This window comes from Cheilinus undulatus, linkage group 6 (genome assembly GCF_018320785.1).
Source record: "Cheilinus undulatus linkage group 6, ASM1832078v1, whole genome shotgun sequence".
Lineage (NCBI taxonomy): Eukaryota > Metazoa > Chordata > Actinopteri > Labriformes > Labridae > Cheilinus > Cheilinus undulatus.
Window position 1 is genome coordinate 32259557 of NC_054870.1, and position 24409 is coordinate 32283965.

Genomic DNA, 24409 nt, shown 5'->3' on the forward strand with positions numbered 1-24409 from the left:
GCTGTTATGTTTTTCCTTTTTACCTTCACTGATGAAATCTAAGTGGACCTGGTTGCAGCCATGGCTTTGCTTGCTTTAACATTTGAAACTGGAATCTTAACTGTAAAGTCAAAAGAAATCTGCTCAGAAACTGACAGACATGCAGATTATTTTTATTTTTTTAATCTGGCCTGTTTGAAGACAAATCAGTAGCATGGTGTTGAGTCAAAGGTCGCTGGATGAAGGACGCCCTCCTTATGTGAACTGTTCAACTCTCGATACTGTTGCATTCAGCACAGACAGACATCTGCGCAGCACATGGAGGACATTTCACATCCGCAGGTTGCACTCAGTTTGGAAATGGAGACGATTTAGTTGTGGAAGTAGGTTTTTTTGCCTTGTGAACAAACTCCGCTTTATATACACAGCCTGTTTGTGTCATTTTTTTCTGCCTTAGGGACATTTAATTTGCCCTGATGTGTAATGCCAATGCATCACTTATCAGGAACTGGCACTCAAAATGTTAAGAAATAATCACCAACAGTAACACAATCACACGATGTTAAAAGAAATGACAAAATCAGTGTGTTTGGAGTATGGTTTCCTTTGAGTACTGGAATATAATAAGAAATTGTTTAATGAATGTATTGTAGACAAGGAGGGGAGGGTAGCATTTAAACAGCACTTACTGTATATGCTTGTCTCAGCTAAGTGTTGTGGTGGTTTAGAGCAGAAATTCTCAATGTATGTCCTCACTTTTTATCCTGGTCCTCAGTCCCTGAATGAGTGCTTTGAAGGTCTGTTTTTTTCACATCCAGGTGTAACATTAGCATATGAGCAGAGTTCAGGTCCTGAAGGCCACTGGCATAAAGCATGAGAGGGCATACATTATTCTGAGGATCCTATATCTTTCAATTTCAACATTGTACACATATACACTTAAGTACTCTTACTGTATGGGTTGACCCTTCCCTTCCTACCCCTAATGGGCCATTGCAACATCAACACCTCCCTGAAAGCACAAAGTCCAGTGCACAGCTTAGATCTTCTCAGCTTTTATCTGGATATGTGAACTTGACGAAAGCAGACCAAGGACTTGCTTGGAAGAGCACAGAGACATATGGTTCTTAAAGTGGGGGACAATAAAAGAGACATGCATATATGACATGATGTGCCTTGTTTTTTTTATTCCGGTAACTACTGTCACATATAAAGAATTTTTAAATGTTTTGCAGTTAAATTGGAAAAATAATAATAAAAAACTATATTTTTTCTTGCACACGCTTGTGCATAAAAGGACCCCCCCTGCGTTTGTTTTAGATCTGTATTTCTATGCGCAAAACCTACTCGTGATTGAGTCAATGACATCACATTGGAGTGGGACGGGCTGTGATGTAAACGAGGGTTGCAGCCATGCATAAATATTTTTCCTGCAAACCAGTGACTCGGTCTGGTGCAAATTGAATATCGGCTGCAAATTTTGTGGCGATGTCCGTCAGGAATAATAATGGCTCAGCGCTGGGAACTGTTGCTCAAGCTGTCATGCATTGCTGCAGACTGCTTGCTGCAGTATTTTTACGATGACATCATCCTCTTACCCTTTTTGAGGGGAATACCACGTGGTTGTTCGCCAGAGATGCAACAAATTACGATGCACGAATTAGAAAACGTGTTTACCCTAAATAAATGTGCATATTGTTGAGTAAGCGAAAATAACGTCTAGGTGGAATAATTGTTTTACTGTGACAGTTGAGCTGTTTTGCTTTAACTGAGCCTTATAACTGCTGGAATGAGAGACGTAGAATCTGATTGGTCAGTACCAAGGGATACACAAAAACTGACCAATGAGTTCGCTTGGCAGATTCAGGTGGTAAATCCTGATCCTGCCCCCGACTGTAACACGGCCCAGAGAGCTCTCTGCTCTCTCTCCTCGTAGTGTATTTTTTAGCTCAGCCTCGGTTGCTTTCCTTCCCCTGTGCCGCCATTAAAGCCCGTCAGTTTGGTGGTTGGGAACTGGGAACAGGATAAAAATGCTTTAGAGCGCTAAAGCAAACGGCAGAGGGACGGGCTTTGGGGGGGACTTGCTCCGCGGTATGTATGGACCTTCAACCGCCAAGTAAACGGCACCCCAAAGAAGTAAATATGCGGTTAGTGTCGGCCAAGTAACAGCCTGAGTTCGGATTGGAGTGGGTTTCTGGGGGGAAGCTCCATTTGTTTAGGCTCCGGTGGGATACCGAGGAGTGTAAACACAGCAAAGCAAAGGTAAGCGTTTCAACGTTAGCTTGTAGAGTTGATAAGGGCCTCTTCAAACGGCTACATAATCCCGTAATGTTAGCGAGCAGCTTGCTAGCTTGGCTTTAATTCCTGGCTGGCAACCGAACGAACGTTGCCTGGTTGTCATGAAGGATAACTACCAGCTAGTGAGCTCGCGCCGTGCGTCTCATAACACGCGATACAGTGTTTATAGCTAGTATGTAAGTTAAGCAATGTTGGCTTTATATGCACACATAACACCTCTTGACCGCTTATTAGAATTAGATACCAGCTCGTTGTTTATTTATAGCTGTTGTCATTCATTAAACAAATCCACTAGTCACAACTAAACAGGTTGAACCACCTCAGCTAACTGTTAAACATGGATACGTTCCGGTATTTGCGAGCACAACCACCGAAGCAAGCAGCTATCGTGCAAATGTGTTTGTAAACTTGGAGGCGTGGTGTAAACACAGGAACTTACAACCACCTCTTTAGCCTAAGTGGCCCCTGTAAGGTTAACGTTATCTTCTTATTACTGTGTGCCTCGTAAATATGGATCAGAACAAGGGCACATGTGGTTTGAATATTTCTGTTTCACCTGTAGGCTTTGGGGCGAATTCAATTTCAGTGCATCTGTAAGTGTCTTAACCAGTCACGCGCTTCCCTGCTGGGTATCTGGTTTCATATGTCCTTGTCTCTTGTTACCCTTCTCGGTTGTAGGACACATTTGCCTGGCCCGTGTAACTTCCTGTATGTCTTGGAAGCCAGCTACAGTTTTTGACAGTGGTTTGATTGTAAGCCTCCAGGCTGCATCTTCTTACAGGTTGTTTGTCTTATGGGTCTCTAAACAGTTCTCCCTTTAAATGTTTGCTGGAAAATAGTGCCAGATTAAGAGCAGACAGCACTGTGGACTTTTGCAAGTGTTTGTCAGTGACACAGGTGGTTTAAATGAAACACTTGGATAGCTAAAGTTTTACCACTGAAACCTGTAAAGTTAAAAGTTTAGTTTTTTTTCATGTGCCAATGCAGACAATGTCTTTTATGTTTATTTCCAATAAACTTTAAAGTTTTTGTCTTATGTGGCATTGAACATGTTTATTTTGTACTAGATTAAAGGTGTATCTGAATTATCTTTTTTGTATTTCTTTTTCACCCCAGTAGACTGCTTGCTGTGTGATCTCCTTAAGAGTGGATCTGCCGAGCTGAGAACCCCTCTGAACGGCAGGAAGCCCCTCTCAGTGGCGGAGCGACGATGACCGAGCTGGTTGCCAAGTGGGCCTGTGAATACTGCACATACGAGAACTGGCCGTCAGCCATAAAGTGCACCATGTGCCGCGCTCAGAGGCCCAGTGGGAGTGCCATCATTACTGAGGAGCCCTTCAAGAGCAGCCCTGCTCTGGATGCTAGTCTGCACCAGTGGGACCCTGCAGGCCTGAGCAACAGCCCACCCCAAGGGGGGTCCAGCTTGCTTATCTGTCCAGACTCCAGCGCCCGACCCCGTGTTCGCATTGCTGACGTACCTGAGACTAGTAGCAAGTGGTCATGCCACATGTGCACCTACCTGAACTGGCCTCGGGCCATCCGTTGCACTCAGTGCCTGTGTCAGAGGCAACAAGCTCAACAACAGCAGCAGCATGGACAACATGCAACCCATCAAGGACTTCATACCCAGCAGCCACGCAGCCCCACAGAATCCCCCCAGACCTCAAGCTCTGGATGCCGCCCTGCTCCTCCAGCCACTAGTCCAGACCCCTGTGAGGAATATAATGACCGTAACAGGCTCAACACTCATACACAGCACTGGACCTGCACTGCCTGCACTTACGAGAACTGGGCCAAGGCACTTAAGTGTGTGGTTTGTGACCACCCAAGGCCAAATAGCCTGCTAGCTGAACCCATTGAACTGGCGTCAGAGCCTGAGAGCCAACAACCCTCCTCCAAACTTAATGAACAGGACAGGGACAACAGGAGGGGTGTTGTTGGACATGTGGTTGGGCAAGGAGTGGTGAGTGGAGTAGGTGGGCTTGGGGGTTGTAGCAGCAGCCAAAGAAGGTCACCTCCATCGTCAAAACAGGAGTCTGAGGTGAAGATGGACTTTCAGAGGATTGAACTGGCATCAGGGGCTGGGATTGGGAGCAAAGAGGAGCTAGAGGTGGATTTCAAAAAACTGAAGCAGATAAAGAACAGGATGAGAAGAACTGATTGGCTGTTCCTCAATGCCTGTGTTGGTGAGTTTAAAGAATAAATGTTACATCAACTTAGTATGAAGTGGGTAATGAGTCCAATGAGTGATGTAAGGGAGACCATAAGAGAAGAGACCTGACAGGAGACCTCCAGGTTTCTGTGTATGAACATTTGTTTGTAAACCATCTGCAGGGAAATGAACAGCAGTCCAATTTACACAGCTTATGAGTCAGATTTCATGTTTGCTTAGAAATCCCCTGCATTCGACTATTGTAAAACTTGACTACACCAACTTCAAGTGTCCAGCCACCCACATTGTAGACTAGTGTTGAATGTGGAGTGGGAGGGAGGATGAACATATAAAGAACAAGTAGTGATTGCTGTTTTTTCCTCTCTCACACCACTATCTCACTCTTTCTCTGGCCTTTGCCATGCCTACGTAGTTCTTTCTGCACACCTACACAACCTCCAGTCCTTCCCTTATCTTTTTAGTTGACTACTGTGTGCTACACTTACAGCCCAAATTGTAAAGTCATACTTGTTTTTGATATCCCAGTCAAGCATGTGCTGTGATTAATTAGTACATCATTTTTATGTTTCCTTAAAGCAAAGAGCTCATGGAGTGTAAATGTCATAGAAGCATCAGTGTAGTTTTATTTGCTTCCGGTCCTACACTGGGTCTCTTAACTGCATGTGACAAAATGATTTCCCTCATGTCTGAGCTGCTTGTTCCCTTAGGACCATGTCTTGTCTAGTCTGAAATCCTGATGTGAGTGGGTGTGATTTCTTTCAGCATATTCAAGTGTTTGATCCTAATAACTTATGAGAAATATGCTTTATTTTTTTAAATGTCCATTGAAGGAAACAAAGTAATTTTGGTTGAGCCAGATATCTTCCCCATATTTGCAACTGAATTTGTGTCATTTGGAAAAATTACAGGTCTGCTGTCAAACATTTCCTCCTTTAGTCATATTTTCCTATTATGTCCTTGATAACTCAATTGATCACTTTGTCTTGGGAAATGCTTTCAACATTCTTTCCCAGAGTTGGAGTAGACACACATATTGGTTTAGTCTAATCAACAACCATGAAACCAAAACATTTACAGCCACAGAAAAGTATTTATTGGTTGGATAAATGACTTAAACACTAAATTGAAACATTTAAAAATGGTTTTCTAATAGCTAACTGATTATGTGACATCTCTAGAGATAAAATCTGACTGCATTCATCTCCCCAGTTGGACTAAGGAGATAATGCTGACGATTCTCAAATGTTTGATATCAGGGAACAGTGAGGGCATAAGGTGTTATCCAGCAGCCTTCTCAGAGGAGAGAGGGAGCGTGCAGCCCAGTTGTGCTGAGGACAGGCCAGCAAGTCTGTCCTCTGTTGCCAGGGAGGTTTCCCTGTCATTGACGTATAGGCCTTGGTGTTTGTAAACAGTGGCCTCACAGCTCTGATAGATGCCCTAGTTTCCAAAGGGACCCGCTCCACTAAAAATAGCATAACCCCATGCAACAGAAGTCAAAAATAAGTATTTGGCATCAGCTGAGACCTTCACCTCTGTTGTATGAATGACCTTACACAAACTCCTTAACCTCAACTGATGTTACTCACGTGTAGTTACACAATTCAGAAAAGGCATCAATTAATTCGGTCTATTTAGTTGTCTGAAGTAAGAAGTGTCAGATGGCAAACACTGAAAATACCTAACTAGATTGTGAGTATAACTAGCACCTTAATTTTAGTCATCTCCTTTAAGTTCAAGAAACAACTGAGGAATATTTGCCATGTTTGATTAGTTGTCTATGCGGTAGTGTTTGGGTCCAAAGCCTTTTTATTTTCTTCCCTACTAATAATGTTCTAGAGTTAGCATTGCTACTTTTCTTTTTCAGCCCTCCTAATGGGTTTAAATACCCTAACTTCTTTCGGTGAAGGTGTCCCTGTTTTATTAAACCCCTACTTGCACCAGTCTAATACCGCATGGGAGCATCTGATAATTTGCAAATGTATCAGATGTTTTCACTTAACACCATGGGTATGAGACAGGCAAAAAATATAAAGGAAAAGTTTTATCAGCATCTAATAACACATTTTGGTGATTCATCTTATGGTTCAACATGGACGTAACTTTTTAGAAAGAGAAAACCCATCTAAAATCCATCATAATAGAGAAATCCTAAATGAATTCAACAGATGACATCTATGGCTGCTTTTGGGGGTCTCATATTGACGGGCCCAACAGTTGGTATAACACAACCTACTTTAAGTAGATTAGGAATCTTTATATTTGGCACATCAATGCACTGCTCAAAATGCAGCCATAAGCTCAGCTTTTAAAATGCATTGTTTCCCGAGGTAATGCAAGTAAGGTGTGAAAATGGGAGTAAAGAGTAGCTTTGGGAAAGCAATGCTTTGAGGAGGTGCCCTGAAGTTTCATCTCTAAATCTTAATCTTCAGGTGTGAGAAAACATGCTTGTTTGGTACAGACTGCAAAAAGGATCAGATCATTATGATCATCAGCAATATTGACATTGATGCAAATATTTTCTCTTCAACTAATGACAACATGTGTTTTAATCATATTATCTGTAAAAATCAAAAGAAATTAGTATTCAAATCCTGAAACCTTACTGACACCATATGAGAAAAACGATATTTTAAAGTAGTAAGTAATAAATTAGCCTTGTAGTCTTTGTAATATTTTTTTTGCTTTAATAATTCAAAGTAAAAATAAAACCTTGTCAATAACTTGTGGTGTGCAAGGATAAAAAAGAAGAAGAACTAGAATTTAAGCACTAAAGAAGCGTCAAGCATTGTGGGGTATCTGGTTGATTTATGCCGATGTTAAACCTAATTTGTGCTGGGCTCTCTGCTTTTGTTGCTGTTTTACTTTGCAAAAACAACCAGTTTGACTTTCACAAACATGTTATCTTAACTATATTTGAGAACTTCACATGGTGGGGAATAACTCTCTACAATTGCTAGTAAAATAGATACCTGTAACAACAGACTTTTGATTTCTAAGACTTGTCTCACTGCTTTTGTTCCTTTTCCCACCAAAATGAAAAACAAACAAAAAAAAAGTTTTTCTGATGGAGAGAAAGTCCAGTCTGATCCATGATGTCTCATCAGTCTGTCTTTAAGTGTTATACCTGTGTGTGTATTTGCACCTTCTGTGCTCTCTAAGGATCTGTGGGTACAGTGCTGACTGCAGGCACACCCACACTAATGGAGTGTTTTGTGGAAAGTAGTTGTGATGATCCCTCTCTCACTGCGCTGCTATTGTGTAGTTTCTCTCCTCATCTCGCACAGCGCCAGCCAACTCCACATGGCACAGCGAGTCCTTCCACCCACTCCATGTCTCTCTCGCTCTCGGTCTTACTCACACACACAGATTATGCAGCTGAGCATTGTGTGTGGTCCTTTGACGTGAGAACAAAAGCACAGCAGTGTTTTAATGCTGTCAAATGTACGAGAGAATACTACATAGCTGGCTTTTACTGTACATGCTGGAAAAGGAAATAGAGATTTAGTGTAGCTATGAAATTGATACACATTTTAAAGTAAGATGCCTTTTGATTCTCTCATAAAAAGCACTCTACTCAAACAGTTTACTCTCCTGAAACAGTGTCCAAGATAGGATGTATCTCACGGAGTTAGCATGGTTTGATCACAGTCACAGAGGCACTGAAAACTAAAGCAGATAGCTTTTTTGTGTCTCAACAGATGACATTTTCTCTGTGTTTTTTGTAGTGCTTTGTTTAAGAACTTTGGCTAAAAATAACATCCTCCAGCATCTCTTGACTGTTCAATATTTTCTCAAACATCACATCACTTTTTTAAAAATCTAATTCTACACTTAATTACAGACATGGCCAAAAACGGTTAATATCAGAGCAGCTAATGCATTGGTTCTCACCTGGTGGGTCAGGACAAACATGTTTTGCAGAGCAGTTTACAGGGGGTTGTGAATTTGGCAAAAAAAGGCAAAAAAAAATCTGATGTATGGAGGCTCTAAGAAAACATGCATCCAAATATTTAATATAATTTTGTTCTCCCATGGTAATAAGTAGATCTTTTTGTTGAGATCTTGACTTAGGCTATGTATTGTATTATCTTGGGATAACAGTGCTGGTGATAACATGTTTATTTCTGGAGATTTCTATGAAACAATATAAACTGACACATCCTGGGAAAGTTGATACTTGGCGGAAGACATGATACGATATATCACCATGCAAAATATCGCAATACTATGCTGTATCATGTTTTTTTCCCCACCTCCCTAGCAAACACCTGCTTCTGTCTGATCAAAACCATCCTACAGCCCTTGTGCTTAGAGATCTAAGCTTGAAGATTAGGAGGGGAAAACATAACTGACAGACTACAATGTTCCCCCCTATTGTCTTTTCCCCTTGACTTTCGAGTCAGTGAAGTCTTGAAGCTCTTACAGCTGTGACAGAGATAAAGCACATACCAATCTTTAATATTTTATTTTGTTTGGTACAGAATGTTCTCTGCACAAGGGTAGTTTATTGATAAGCAAGTTGTGTAAAGGTGAGATTTTTTAGCAGTTTTTTTTTTCATTTCAAGGGCAGACAAAAAACCCTGCACAGTGCTAATAAGGTCATTTAATTGCTGCTAATTCTTTGTTTGAGGCCTCAGAAAATACACCTGACACACTTTTAACCTGAAACTTTTTATCTCTTGAATGCAAACTGTTTTTGTGACTCTGTTTAATTTGCTCAAGGATCACAAATGTTTTTCATAAGTACAAGCCATCAAAGACTTTGAAACAGCTGCCATTTATGAATGTTATTCATGGATGTGACCTTTCCTCTATCTCTCTCTCCATCTAAAAGGGGTTGTAGAGGGTGACCTGGCAGCTGTGGAAGCCTACAAGTCATCAGGAGGTGACATCGCACGGCAGCTTACATCAGATGAGGTGCGGCTATTAAACCGGCCTTCTGCGTTTGATGACGGCTTCACGCTGGTTCATCTTGCCATCCGCTTCCAAAGACAGGATATGCTGGCTGTGTTACTAACTGAGGTCAGTGAAGACAACCAGGTTTTTATCAGCAATGAATATGTGTGAAAATGAAACTAACAGTGATTTTGACTGAATGCCTGTAATTACTAATTCTGATGATGTGTGGTGTATGTGTCAAGTTTAAAACATGTAAAAGTAGAAAATGTGGTGAAAAAAATCTGAAGCATCCTTACATTTTGGTCTGATGCAGTAGTGAGGGATTCAGCATCAGAGTTTTTCCAGCTTTTTCTTGTGAAGTCTCCTAATCTCAACATCAAATAAGATCAGCCAGAAGAGGAATCACAAGGGCAAAGGGGTTTGTAGGAGGAAAGAGGCTGCACATGGATCAGATTCAAAGATGCCTCATGCAGAGTGCACATAACATATCTCATGCCATAGATGTTGTCATATTTTGTGTTGTTGCAGATTTTTACTAAGTGAATGTGTGTGTCTGCAGTGCACATGCACTGGAATGAACTATAGCTCACTTGCCGTCAGCACTGTGATCCCAGATTATATGTACACACACCTCTCCCCCCAACTCTCTGTCTCTGTCCTAGTTTTTTCTCTTATGGGGGGGAGTAACCACTGGATCTTACCCCAAAGATGATTCAGATCTGCTTTAACATCTAACACAGGAACATTGCTTTCCTTCCTCTTGTCCTCAAGGCAATTTAGATTAGATTAGTGGAAGTAGAATTAGCTCAGGTCACAGAGTCACTTTCCTAAAAGACACACAATGTGAAAGCTGAAGGAAAAAGGTAGAAAAAAAACGGTAGCATCGTACAGCTGACTGATCGAGAGACATGCAGCAGGAGACAGAGAGGAGCAATGCTGGTAGAGAGGCACACAAAGTGACGCAGAACATGTTAGACACGTGGACAAAATTGTTGGTACCCCTCTGTTAATGAAAGAAAAACCCAAAATGGTCACAGAAATAACTTGAATCTGACAAAAGTGATAATGAATAAAAATTCAATGAAAATTAACCAATGAAAATCAGACATTGCTTTTGAATTGTGGTTCAACAGAATTATTTTAAAAAACAAACTCATGAAACAGGCCTGGACAAAAATGATGGTACCCTTAACTTAATATTTTGTTGCACAGCCTTTTGAGGCAATCACTGCAATCAAACGATTTCTGTAGCTTTCAATAAGACTTCTGCACCTCTCAGCAGGTATTTTGGCCCACTTCTCATGAGCAAACTGCTCCAGTTGTCTCAGGTTTGAAGGGTGCCTCCTTCCACAGATGTTCAATAGGATTTAGATCAGGGCTCATAGAAGGCCACTTCAGAATAGTCCAATGTTTTGCTCTTAGCCATTCTTGGGTGTTTTTAGCTGTGTGTTTTAGGTCATTATCCTGTTGCAAGACCCATGACCTGTGACTGAGACCAAGCTTTCTGACACTGGGCAGCACATTGCTCTCTAGAATACCTTGATAGTCTTGAGATTTCATTGTACCCTGCACAGATTCAAGACACCCTGTGCCAGATGCAGCAAAGCAGCCCCAGAACATAACAGAGCCTCCTCCATGTTTCACAGTAGGGACAGTGTTCTTTTCTTGGTGTGCTTCATTTTTGGGCCTGTGAACATAGAGATGATGTGCCTTGCCAAAAAGTTCCAGTTTTGTCTCGTCTGTCCATAGGACATTCTCCCAGAAGCTTTGTGGCTTGTTAACATGCAGTTTGGCAAATTCCAGTCTTGCTTTTTTATGATTTGTTTTCAACAGTGGTGTCCTCCTTGGTGGTCCACTTTTGCTCAAACAATGACGGATGGCGCGATCTGACACTGATGTACCTTGACCTTGGAGTTCACCTTTAATGTCTTTGGGGTTGTTCTGGGCTCTTTTGTTACCATTCATATTATCTGTCTCTTTGATTTGTCATGAATTTTCCTCCTGCGGCCACATCCAGGGAGGTTGGCTACAGTCCCATGGATCTTAAATTTCTGAATAATATGTACAACTGTAGTCACAGGAACATCAAGCTGCTTGGAGATGGTCTTATAGCCTTTACCTTTAACATGCTTGTCTATAATTTTCTTTCTAATCTCCTGAGACAACTCTCTCCTTCGCTTCCTCTGGTCCATGTTTAGTGTGGTACACACCATGTCACCAAACAGCACAGTGAGTACTTGTCACCCTTTAAATAGGCTGACTGACTGATTACAAGTTTGTAGACACCTGTGATGCTAATTAGAGGACACACCTTGGTTGAACATGTCCCTATGGTCACATTATTTTCAGTCTTTTCTAGGGGTACCATCATTTTTGTCCAGGCCTATTTCATGAGTTTGTTTTTTTAAATAATTCTGTTGAACCACAGTTCAAAAGCAATGTCTGATTTTCATTGGTTAATTTTCATTGAATTTTTATTTATTATTACTTTTGTCAGATTCAAGTTATTTCTGTGACCATTTTGGGTTTTTCTTTCATTAACAGAGGGGTACCAACAATTTTGTCCATGTGTGTATATTCTGATTGTAACACAGTGGTTACGCTGTAAATAACTTGGAAGTAACATCTTAAACTTGACATGAAGTTGCAGGATGTTTTTATTCAAAGTGGTGCTGAGTGTCTCTGCTGCCTTCCATCAACGCATAAACTCCCACGGTCTGTTTAATTAACTGGTGGGAAAAACATGTCATTAAAATCTATACGTCAGTACTGGTGTCTGCTACAGACAGGCAGAAAGCAGAAGAGAGAAAAGGTGATGTCTCCTGTTCAGTAAGTCCTGACCTGCAGACATTTTTTTTAACTTCACCTGGTGAATAAACACTGAATGCTATCCGATATATGCTTGTAAATTTACACAGCATGGGCTGAAATAATTGATCCTGTTAATAGTTATTGTTATGAACTGATACAAACAATTATGTAAGCTTATCCTGGGCTTTACTTGCTAAATAAAATAATGAATAAAACCACTAATTTATCATTTCATACATTTTGCAGTCAAAATAGAAAGTTTTGATAAAGTGACAATGGCTGAACGAGAACAAAAACACTCCCCCATTCTCTGCCTCAGTTGATTCAGCAGCCATGCTTTTCATCTCCTCAGATGTCTCCTCTCTTTTCTTCTCAGCAGTAGCTGCAGTATAATCAACTGCTGCTCAGTATTTGTCATCCAACTTCAACATAATGCAGTCTGTTTCAGTTGCCATGGTTACCTTTACACAAACAGACAGGAAATGTGGTAATGGGACCGAATTGGCTTAAGAGTTGCACTGCCGAGTAGCGTTTGGGTGGAGTATTGCAGAATGGCACAGATACGACAATGCTCTCAACAGCGTAGGCTCATCACAGAAGTATAAACCATGCTTCAAACTGCAAAACATCTGGGATTGTACCAAGATTGTGGCGCTTTTCTCATTGTTTTAAATATTCAGTGGTTCAAACTCGTCATTAGGGTTCCTGCAGATCCTTGAAAAGTTTTACAAAATCTACAATTGGACTTTTGAAATTGAATGCCATAAAAAGTCTTAAATCCTTGTTTTATTTGTCTCAAAGACCATCCAGCATCATGAAGACTCTATTATTTTCAGTGAGCCCTCGACGTTTTACCATTTTGAACAGGAATGAGGGATTTCAAACTGAATTCACCCAAATTTAAGCCAGCTCACTGGGTTTCTCTGAGAAGTCAGAAATGAATCAAGCATAACATTCAACCACTAAAACTCATTTTTCTGTTCAGGAATGCAAGTAAATAACTATAATTTGACATATTAATCAAGAAATATTAATGTGCTTTACCATTTTTTCAGTTTTTTTTTGTAAATCAGTAATTTTGAAAATTCATGGATAACAACGATAATTATATTTTAACATTAAAATATCATTTGGGTTAAAGAGCTTCTACATATTGGTGTATTAACCATTGCAGAAACATAAAAAATGATTTTGGTAATGACCAATGGTATTAATTTAGGGCAGCTGTGCATCAACCTTACTTTGGTTAGGGTTAGGGTGGTCCAATAAATTTGTTAAGCACTGTATGTCCATGTGACAGTTTTCAGGCCTACTTAAGTTGCCCACTAAAAATATAGGTCTTTCTTATTTTGACAGGTCCTCTCTGACAAAAAGTGTAATTTTTCGTCTTAGTAATGAAACAGCTCAGGATCAGTTTAGCATAGCTGAAAATGTATGATTTATCACCATATGGTGTATTGACATAACCTGACACGCCAGATGGATTTGTTTCACTCATCCATCTGGTAAACCTTCCATAGACAGCATTTGGGAAAGGGCAGAGCCTTTGAAAAAAACTCAGAGGATGATTGGATGAATGTTCTGTCTGTCACATCTTTACGGGCCAATCAGAACAACAAAACACATGATGTCGTAGCGCCAAACTGACCCTCCCGCTACCAATGAGTAAGCTCCATAGGGAGCTGCGTAGCCTGAACCATGGCGACTGTAGACGTGTCAGTACACAACTTTTGTCGTTTTTTTGAAAAGAAAACAACTCACTGCTGTTCTTTGTTCTTCTTTTAATGAAGAAATGTCAGGTTCTGATAAAACTTGCGCTTTAGCAACATCCACGATAAGTACACCGGCCTCTTATCACTGCTTGCATACGTAACGACTCTGCCACGCCCGAAAGTACTGCCCCTCGACACTGATTGGTCCTGTCACTTTTTAACCGGGCCAAAACGGTTCAGATGGGAGCTTTGCAAGTTGGATTTGCTGGTAGGATATACGGAAAGTGGCGAATCCATCTGCTTTGCAACGTTAATATTTTTTATTTGTTTTTAACATGTTTTACATTACATACATGTTCAGAAATACACATGCAACTGAAACACAGATAAATCATAACAAAAGAATTTAGGTACATAATGAAGAAACAACTCAAAATATTTAACAAACACATATATCATTGCAGTCTTAGTTTAGGATCTTGCTTAACTGGGATGACAGTTTTTAAGTTTAAAAAATTCAAATATTATGTCTCATATTTCATGTCCAGATGAGCTGCAGAGGATCACTTAAGAAATCATCTTCAGATGTTTCTATTATATCGGTTAATCAGTATTTTCAAGGAATGAAACAAAGGGGCCCCAAATGTTATGAAAGACTGTCTGCTTGTCCTTGATAGCATAAGTAATTTTTCCTAAAGGAAGAGATGTACATAATTCAGAGATCCAAACACTTATCCTTGGCCTATTCTCTTTTTTCCATGCTAAAGCAATGACCCTCTTAGCTTGGATGCTTCCTTCTTATCTTGTAGTTAACTGGATATATACCCAATAAGAAGAGCTTTGGTACAAGAGGTATATGAATAGATAATATATCCTGTAAGCAGTTCCTCAGCAAGGTTAATATTGACAGAACTGAGACTTAAAATGTGCACAAAGATAATCAGATTTGGGCGTTTGTGGCCCAGAAATGTCTTTGAATGTTTTCTGCACAAAAAGTGTTTTCATTTTTCTTGGTTCAGGTCTTAAAAAGTCTTATATTTAATTTTTATGAAGTATGTATGAACCTTGTTCCATGATGTTTTGCCATGAGTGTTCTTAAAGAACATTTTTTTTATTGGATATTACCAGAAACATTTTATCAAAGTGGTAATTGAACTGTTTATCATTGACTGAATGCTGGTTTTGACTGATAACACAGCCATTTAAAATAGTGGTTAACGCTTGCTAGTGAAATTCTTTGCCTTTGTCTCATATGAACTCTGTATATTTAGAATGTGCCTCCTTCCCATCATCTGTCCCTCTCTGCAGGTGTCCCAGCAGGCAGCCAAGTGTATCCCAGCCATGGTTTGTCCTGAGCTTACGGAGCAGATCCGGCGTGAGGTAGCGGCCTCTCTTCATCAACGCAAGGGAGACTTCACCTGCTACTTCCTTACTGACCTGGTGACCTTCACCCTGCCAGCAGGTCAGTGGCACAATTATGATAGAAACAAGAGGTCAGTCTTTAGGGGCTGTAAACAATTCTTAATTCATGAGTGTCAGAACAAAATAATCCAGAAATTGTCTACGTGTTTTTCTGTGTCAGAGAAACTAAAGAGTCTGTAGCTGCAGAAGCCAAGTCAAACTGTCCCCTACAGCTTGCCAAGAGTGTGATAGAATGCTTGTTTTGTTTACTTCTGGCGTATGAAATTGCTTGTTGTTCAAATGCTGAGGGGACATAAAGCTACGGTTTGTCTGTTTCCAGCTGCCAGAAGATGGAGGCCACCTCTGGCTCTCTGTTTGAGTATTGTTCTTGCATACTGAGTATCCCAGCCCGCCAACAGCACATATCTCTTGTTTATTCAGAGATATATTCAGCATTTTTGCCAGTGTTGCTCTGAAAAATTACATGAACTCAATTCTTGTTTTTCAGTTGAATATCTTTGTGGAATTGCTGTTGTTGCTCAATTTGTTGCTGGTAGCTAAGCTAAGGATTTTTTGTTATGCAGTGTTTTCAGGACAATGCAGACTTTGGCTTCTGGCCACCATAGAGAGCTATTCTGTTCAGCTCCACAAAGTCAATGCATTCATTTATTTTAGCTAAAGAATAAGCTACTGTGTTGATGAGAGCTCTGAGCATGCAGAGAAAGCCATTGGTCATTGTGGACGGAACAAAACATGATGGCTTGAGCCACAAGAGAAAACATCTCTAGTTAGCCTTTTCAGTTGTTTCAGCTTAGTGCTGTTGCCAGTTCAAGTAAATGTTATTTGTCTATTTAATAAGATGCAAAAGCAAGAACTGAACTTCATTCATTCCTTTTTTTCCTTTCAGACATCGAAGACTTGCCTCCAGCAGTTCAGGAAAAACTTTTTGATGAGGTGCTGGATCGCGATGTACAAAAAGGTGATTTGTGCACTGTTTAATTATATCAGTTACACCCATCACATCCCATGCTTGTTTACAGATAAAGTTTCTCTGTAATGATTTATTATTGCTTCTCTTTACAAAAGAAGGAGGCCCTTCACATTGTAATGAGAAAGCTTTATACTTCTAGTATATTCCCCTCAGACTCGCACAGTGTTTTACTGGTGTGCGTGACACTCTACCAACCAGACTGTCTTTATCGTATCTACCAGTCTCTTCCACCTTAATCAGCCTAATTGAGTTTTAGGGATTTCTCTGATCCGTATTCAATGATTCTACTCCTTCTCAGCTCTCACACACACTCGTTTGTCTATCAAGCATAATCAGCCCAATAAGTCAAGTGTTTTGCACTGCAGTAAAAAATTAGGAGGAAATTCCATGTACACCTTCAGGATCCTGTTTGAGAGTGTGTGTTGGTAGTTCATTAATGAGTTTTGGCACTAGCAACAAATGTCCTAATTAACCAAAAAGCTTATCTCCTTTGTCAGGTTTAGGGATTACAACAAGGCCAGTTAACACTACTTAAAAATCTAATTACCGGGGCATGTAAACCCTTTTCCAAATTTCTGAGAGGTGTTTGGTAAGTGTGTATTTACAGGGAAAAGGCTGGGAAAGTATTAGAATATAAATTAAGCTGTAGAAAAGAAAATGGTGTTTTTAAATTTTGTGTTTGGCTGGAAAGGGAAACAGTTTACTCAGATTGACAGAAAAGACATTTGAAAAATTCAAATTTTGACACCTAGTCACAGAAATCAAAGGCTCCATCACAGAACCACGTGTGTGATGCACTGCTGGTCTACATGCTCAGACCCTCTGGAAAGTCTCCTATCATCATCAAGTATGTTAACCTTGGACATGTTTACCTTTAGTCTCACTTAAAAGTCTATTTTTATTTCAGAGCAGCTTGAATCCCACTTGAATGTTATGTCTCATTCAAGGTTGTGATTGGCTAGTTGCATTACCCTGAAATTAAACTGACAAAACAGTCAAACAGTGTTTTGTCTGTTCAGCTGAAAGCAAGAGCTTCACAAGGCGAAGCATCCAAAGTGCGGTGCTTTCATAACCAACTCCAAAAACAACTACAGTGGATCATATCATTAGCACCCAGTTCTGTTTTTGTCCTAAATTCTAACAGAAGACAGCTGAATATTGTTTAGCTCTTTAGTTGTATTACTGTTTCAGCCCTTGCTTCTGGCAAAGATTCAGCTTTCTGGTTTGCATGCAGACTCTGGTAGACACTGTTAAGTTCAATCTGTTGTGGCAGGTGGTTGTAGTTGTTCATGTCTAGAGCAGTTCTTCCAAATGTCATCACCCATCTTGTTAAACACTATGGCCTCTTAACAGCCCAAACCCTCCATACTGTTGCACTGCTGAGCACAATCTGTCCTCTTTGAAGTAACGGAGTCAAAGCCTCAGTACTTTTTAAGATGTACAGTACTTAAATTTGCCTTCCTTTTCTTTCAGAACTTGAAGAGGAGTCTCCCATCATAAACTGGTCCCTGGAGCTCGGGACAAGGTTAGACAGTCGACTGTACGCCCTGTGGAACCGCACGGCTGGAGACTGTCTCCTTGACTCTGTACTGCAGGCTACGTGGGGTATCTATGACAAGGACTCGGTGCTACGCAAGACCCTCCACGACAGCCTGCATGACTGTTCTCACTGGTGAGGCCTGCAGACTAGGGATTAGTCGTGCAGATTGTTGTATACTGTGCAAAAGAAAAAAACTGCATATTTAAAAACCCATGCTGGAGATTCAAAATACTCTTGTGTCTTTCATTCAATTTGCAGTGCATTAGGTTCCTCTAGCAAAACATCTCTATTTGTGTATTATCAAATGTGTTTACATAAAGTAATTTAGCAAAGTTTTGTCAGAAATGGAGAGACCAGCTGAAACTTTACAAGATGCATTTTGTTTCCTTTTGCATCACATCAGGGTCTTTCTTAAGACCCTGTCAGTTTTCTGTGAAGAAATGCCAGTTTAAATATAATGATTCATTGCCATCTTACCTAAACCAGAACAGTTATGGAGGAATGCAGGGACTAGCAGTCACCGCCCTTCTTCACAGAAAGGTCAAACAATGTCACGGATGAAACAATGTGTTTGTTTTGTGTGTGCTTTGTAGGTTTTACACACGCTGGAAGGAGTGGGAGTCGTGGTATTCTCAGAGCTTCGGCCTGCATTTTTCACTCCAGGAAGAGCAGTGGCAGGAGGACTGGGCCTTCATTCTGTCCCTGGCCAGTCAGGTACATGAATACAAACAGAAACGCATTTGCACAGAAGGAGGGAGCTGGATGTGCTTAGAATGTGACACGCTAATGATGCATGAATTATGCAAGCTTTACGCTCTTACTGCTGTATACTTACTCTGTAGAGCCCTGTGAGAGTGCATCCTGTCATCAGCACTTCTCTGCCTCTCACTACTCCGTGTGACTTCACAGACAAAGTATTTGGGCGGGTTGTTATCATATCTGGGCGTGAAAGCGCAGTAATCGTGTGTTTTAATGTTTAACACTTGGCAGAGAGAAAGTACAGTATGCAAGACTCCTTGCTTTGTAGTCTCACCAACGCCAGCTCTGTAACAGTTTCCCCTCTTTTGTGTTGTGCTTTCTCTCACAGCCGGGTTCCAGCCTGGAGCAGACCCACATTTTCGTTCTTGCACACATACTTCGTAGGCCCATTATTGTCTACGGAGTGAAGTATTACAAAAGTTTCCGTGGCGAAACGCTCGGTTACACACGATTTCAAGGTGAGTAGATAATCAAGTGAGTGCTGTTGTGATGATAAAATGTTGAGTGCAGCTTCAGTCCAGTGAGAGTAGAGCTCTAGACTTCCTCTGTGAAACAGCTCCAGCCTACATGTGTCTGCATAGCTTACATAGCTGAAATAACTGCCCCTCTGATCTGTCAGTAATTGCTATTTACATCATGTATCTGTGTTATGTCTGTCATTTTGGGGATATTTTAGTGCAGTGTGACTCAAAATAACATGAGCAACATAACAAAAACACCCCCGCCTGTCATAGGAGCACATTTAGACCTTATTCGGGATGCGAGGCAGTGTTTAACACACACACACATACACACACATCGGGGTACACTTCAGCATATGTAAACCATCAGAACCTGAGTCAAACAATCCTGTGTGCGTGTAGAGAAGGGTGGACGTTTATGGCTGGTAGTTAAAAAAGCCCGGACTCAGTTGGCCTGTTGAGCGATGCTGTTGAGGGGATGATGAAAGTGCTCTGTAATGGCCAACTGCTTGTGGTAAACTCTGATGAAGCTGTGATTTACTGTTGCCAGGAGCCAATGTAAAACACACGGAGGGAGACGTGCATAGGGGTGCCTATAGGGAGGGGAGGGGAGCTGATTGTAAAGTGGTGACCAAGTGAACCCAGTAAAAACAAAGTGGTTACTGGGAGAGCAGAGCAACTAACACAGACTTATCTCAATTGTGGTTTCAGTTACAGAGGAGTTCATGAGGTGTAAGAGTAGCTTTGTTTGTTATAGAACTAAAGAAATAGAGCTCACAAATACCACGTGTCACATTACCTGCATTGTTCTCTACATAACCAGTAACTTATTCTCAGCAGCGTGTCATAGCTTTATTGACTGTCCTGTCCTGAAGCACCCTTTTGTGAATATAGTACAATAATTTCTGCAACTCTAGACATGTGCTCTACTGCAAGACAAAACATTTAACCTGCACTTATTTAGCAAGTGCAGGTTATAATTTCACAACATATGTACAGGTCATACAGTGTAACACTTTTGTCCTTTTACCTTCATGTTCTCAAAGGAGATACAATTTATAAAAGAAGCCTCATCTCAGCTTATCACAACTACAAACTTTTACTGCATCTAAACATCCTTTATGGCAGTAAAACAATATCTGGTCATCTCTTTCTGTTACATAAACACTTTTCACCCAGTGTGATTTTTATCTATATTGGAGCATTTTTACACCATGGTTTAATATTGTTCAGGCAATAATTTGTCCTTCAATGTGCATTCCATATTCGTGCCAAACAAAATTAAGAAAATATTTTTTATCAGTTAACTTGGGCCAAATTCCTCGATTAACTAGATTATTAAAAAGAAAGAATGTGAAAGAGAAATGAGATTACATTGTGATCAAGTAAAGTATTAATCAACTTAAGATTTATGAAGTCGGTTACATCATTCACACTTTACCGTGGACATTAAATATGGAAGCACGTTGCTTTTGCATGAGAAAATAACATTTTTTTTTCTCCAAATGAATGAAATGTTTTTGTCTCAGTATTGTGAGAATTTTTTCTTTAAAAAAATTGTTTTTTGGGTCAGTGGCACATTGAGAAAATTTTATAAAAAAAAACATTTTTCTCTGTTTTTCAGAGTTGGTGACATAACTATCTGAGATTATGAGATAATTATTATTTTTTTAAACATGAATGTTATTTTTTAGAAATCTCTCTGAGATAATGATGTCAGTTCCTTAGAAAACATAAAATACGTTTCTTATTGTTATTCAGTATGCTTCTTTATAAGCAAAAAACTGATGTAACTATTCAGTATGCAAAAAATACATTAACTGACCAAGACACACCAAGACTCATTATCTGGTTAAAAGAATATGAACAGTTTTGATTTCTTGAATTAGAGTTAGAGTTTATTATTTGTGAACTACGATTAATTAATTCCTAATTACACTTAGACATTCATCGTGCATGCAGTCATTAAAATGAGAAAATTAACTTGGAAAATGTAATTAAAATCAAGAAAACAAGTTTTTGCACAAATCACAGTAAAGAGGGTATGGGTGGAATTTCAAGTGATGTAACAGAGATAGAAAAATTATGTTTCCCTCAGTGGGAAGCTATGACAGTTAAACACAAACTGCGGTTGCTTTCTTTGTGGTTGTACTAATAACCAGACAAAGCTAAGTATGTGTCAATAGCATGCTGTTTAGGGATGTTTTTATCAATAAATGAGAACAATTTTCAGGTTTAACAACCTGAAGAGGTGAGCACATGTGGCAAAAATACAAATAAAAATTCATAAAAGAGGGAATAGTTTGCAAAATATTCAGAATTTTAGAACATCCACAAACTAAAGAGACAAATGTTAAGGCTCTGACTGTGCTCTACATCGGCTTTAAAGTAAACCTAGCAAAAAAAATAAGGACATTTGTGTTCGGTAGATTATTTCTTTGTTGTAACTATGCTTCTTGGTAATTAATCATACCATTGGAAAGGCAAATGGTGCCACTATGCAAGGAACATGCATACGTTTATAAGGTTGTGTCCCACCCCCTATAACAAAGTGAAAGTTTGAGCTAAAAATACATAGCTAAGGAAGTTAGCCAAATATATGTGTGTATGTTACCTGAGGCAATTTCTTTATGTTTTCCTCAAATTCCTCAGTATAGAAGGCAAAGAAGAAATCACATTATCCCATTTGAGGGTCAACAGATGACAGAAGGCACCAAAGTCACACCCAGAATTCAGTGAAGCATGATGGGGGGCTAGGAATGAGGTGGACTGCTCTGCGACGATATAGTTTCTTAAAGACAGGACATATTTTTGATTACTATTACAACCCAACTCTCCTCTCCCTCCAGGTGTGTACTTGCCTCTTTTGTGGGAGCAGAGTTTCTGCTGGAAGAGCCCTATCGCTCTGGGCTACACACGGGGCCACTTCTCAGCACTGGTCGCCATGGAGAACGACGGCTTTGACAATCGCGGCGCGGGCGCCAACCTCAACACGGATGATGATGTGACAGTCACTTTTCTGCCACTGGTGGACAGTGAGAGGAAACTGCTTCACATTCACTTCCTTTCAGCACAGGAAGTAAGAATCTCTCCTACCTGTTCTTTAAAGTAAAGATGTGATTGATGTGTTTGTTTCAGAGAGCAGAAGTAGGTTGTCCTGAATTTAGACTGGTGTTACTGCTCCCTCTCATGGTCATGTTTGTTTCTACAGATGGGTAATGAAGAGCAGCAAGAGAAGCTTTTGCGGGAGTGGTTGGACTGCTGTGTGACAGAAGGTGGTGTTCTGGTGGCTCTACAGAAAAGCTCCCGCCGACGCAACCATCCGCTTGTCACCCAGATGGTAGAAAAGTGGCTTGATGGGTACCGGCAGATCCGCCCCTGCGCCTCTTTGTCTGACGGAGAGGAAGAGGAAGACGACGATGACGAGTGACAAAACTGAAGTGGGGGCGGGGGCAGGACTCCTCTCCCTTACAGTTTTTTTTTTTTTTTTTCTTTTTTTTGTACCTTTCCTGACACGGACAAACTGTGAAAGCCTTTAGGAGAGTACTGGGAACCATAAGCTCCCCCAACCACCCTCCACCTGTGACAGAAGTCACTGCTACTCTTCAGCACAGGCGGGCATGAATAACACTCACATTCACTCCTGACAGACCTAAAACTGACAAAGTCCACCGCTGCACAGCACAGATTTGGGGAGAGAATAAAGGTTCACAAATGCAAATGACCTCCTGATTTGTTTAGAGTTTCAAAAAAAGGAATCTTTATCTGTAGATGTAAATGCATGTGGTTGTTGAAAAGAGTATAAGGAAATATACCAGCAATGATTAAATCAACACTTTATATCTGTTCAGTGTGGGCACTGACAAAAGCACACTTCCAAATTAATCTTTCTGATGTTTTTTTCATGTATAAGGGTTGGCTTCTTTAGCATTTTGTTTTTGAATGGGCAGGGACAAAGCCAATAAATATTGTTATCTTTAGACAACCAGAGATTGTGTAATAATAAATGACTTTAATCCTTATTACTAAGCACTGCACATTTATTAAAACATTTCTATATAAATACAGTAACATTGCTTGAATTAAGGTCATATATGAAGCTCTTGAAAAGGGAGATTTTTCTCTTTTACAAGTCCGATCTACACTCTTTAAGGTTAGCACACGAACATTCATGTTGGATATTTGGTTTACCTTTTTTCAGGCTGACTGAGCGGAGAAGTTGTGTGTGCGTGCGTTTGTGTGTGTTTGGTTTTTCTTCTCTGAACTTACTCGACATATTTATTGTTTGGAAAGATATTTTGAGCTAATAAGAGCTTTCTGTATATTTTTTCTCCTGTTTGTGATTTTTGTTAATTATTCTCTCAATCTTGATGAAGACACGTTGCACAGAAACACTGTTGCTGTGAGGAAAGAACCAACAATGACCATCAGTGAAAAGTTTACTTACGTTGTTGTGTGCGATTTAGTACCTCATCTGATTGCCTAAAATCTGGTGCTTTTGTTTTTTGGGCAGGCGAGTGTGGGAGTGAGACCAAGAGTACACTTGACTCATTGTTGTTTCATACTTCTTCTCTGTCCTCTTTTTTCCTCAAAGCATTTGTTGTCAAGGTCACCCTCATGGTACACATCTGTTCAGCTCCTCTGTAACGCCTGTTTGTTGTCTTTATGTAAAAGCATCTTTAAGTTTTTTGATTAAGGTCCTTGTGAGAGACTGCAACATATTAAACCAAAGCTGACAGAAAAAACAATTAAAAAACATGAGATGTCGTTACTTTTTTGCTGTGAATGTTTGCATTTTGTTTTTCTCTTGCCATTGTGTACTGTAACCTCTTTTGTGTGTCATTTAAGTCATACACGTTTGGAGCATCACCTGTATGTTGCTTTGTATTTATGCAATAGTTGCAGTTGTGACTATGATGGTTTGTGGATTTAGGCCTGACTTCACTATACAGAGTGTAATGCAAAGAACAGGCAAAACAAGGAAAAAATAAAGGAAAACCTTTTTGAATGTCCAACTAAACTGCTTACTGTCTGATATTCCTCTTTTATAAACTTAAAGAAAATGTAAACCAAGTTCAAAGTTTTATCAGCTCTGATGCTTCTCCTGCACCCTATGGTGGAGTTTAAAATAATTTCTCAGTTCTAGCACTGCAAAAGGAAAGACGGCTTTATGAAGAGGAGGGCTACATCACACAACAACTTTGCATCCTTCAGCCTGATCATAAACTTCCTTTATTTTCTCTTGTGCTGTAGCCAGCTTCTCCTCTGACAATCTCCAGCAACATATGACCAATACCTGAACCCATTAATGAGCCCAAGACTTCTGGAGGATCACGCTTGATATTTCTAAATGTTTGTTTACAGCAGCAGCCTTCAGCAGTAATC

The 24409-nt window shown here is 40.1% G+C and overlaps 1 protein-coding gene across 3 annotated transcripts; it reads left to right on the top strand.

Moving 5' to 3' along the window:
• The first annotated feature begins 1900 nt into the window (after nucleotides 1-1900).
• On the top strand, nucleotides 1901-23046 carry zranb1b (zinc finger, RAN-binding domain containing 1b). 3 transcript variants are annotated; one of them, XM_041790000.1, is made up of 10 exons: nucleotides 1901-2241; nucleotides 3394-4463; nucleotides 9285-9472; nucleotides 15181-15334; nucleotides 16181-16252; nucleotides 17738-17936; nucleotides 18398-18518; nucleotides 18892-19021; nucleotides 21874-22103; nucleotides 22236-23046. In XM_041790000.1, the coding sequence occupies exons 2-10, from the start codon at nucleotides 3488-3490 to the stop codon at nucleotides 22452-22454; spliced, it is 2289 nt and encodes a 762-aa protein (XP_041645934.1). In that variant the 5' UTR covers nucleotides 1901-2241; nucleotides 3394-3487; the 3' UTR covers nucleotides 22455-23046. The 3 variants fall into 3 exon arrangements, with proteins under 3 accessions (XP_041645934.1, XP_041645935.1, XP_041645936.1); XM_041790001.1 differs by having other exon boundaries at nucleotides 3397-4463; XM_041790002.1 differs by lacking the exon at nucleotides 1901-2241 and adding an exon at nucleotides 2998-3058 and having other exon boundaries at nucleotides 3397-4463.
• Nucleotides 23047-24409: the final 1363 nt, after the last annotated feature.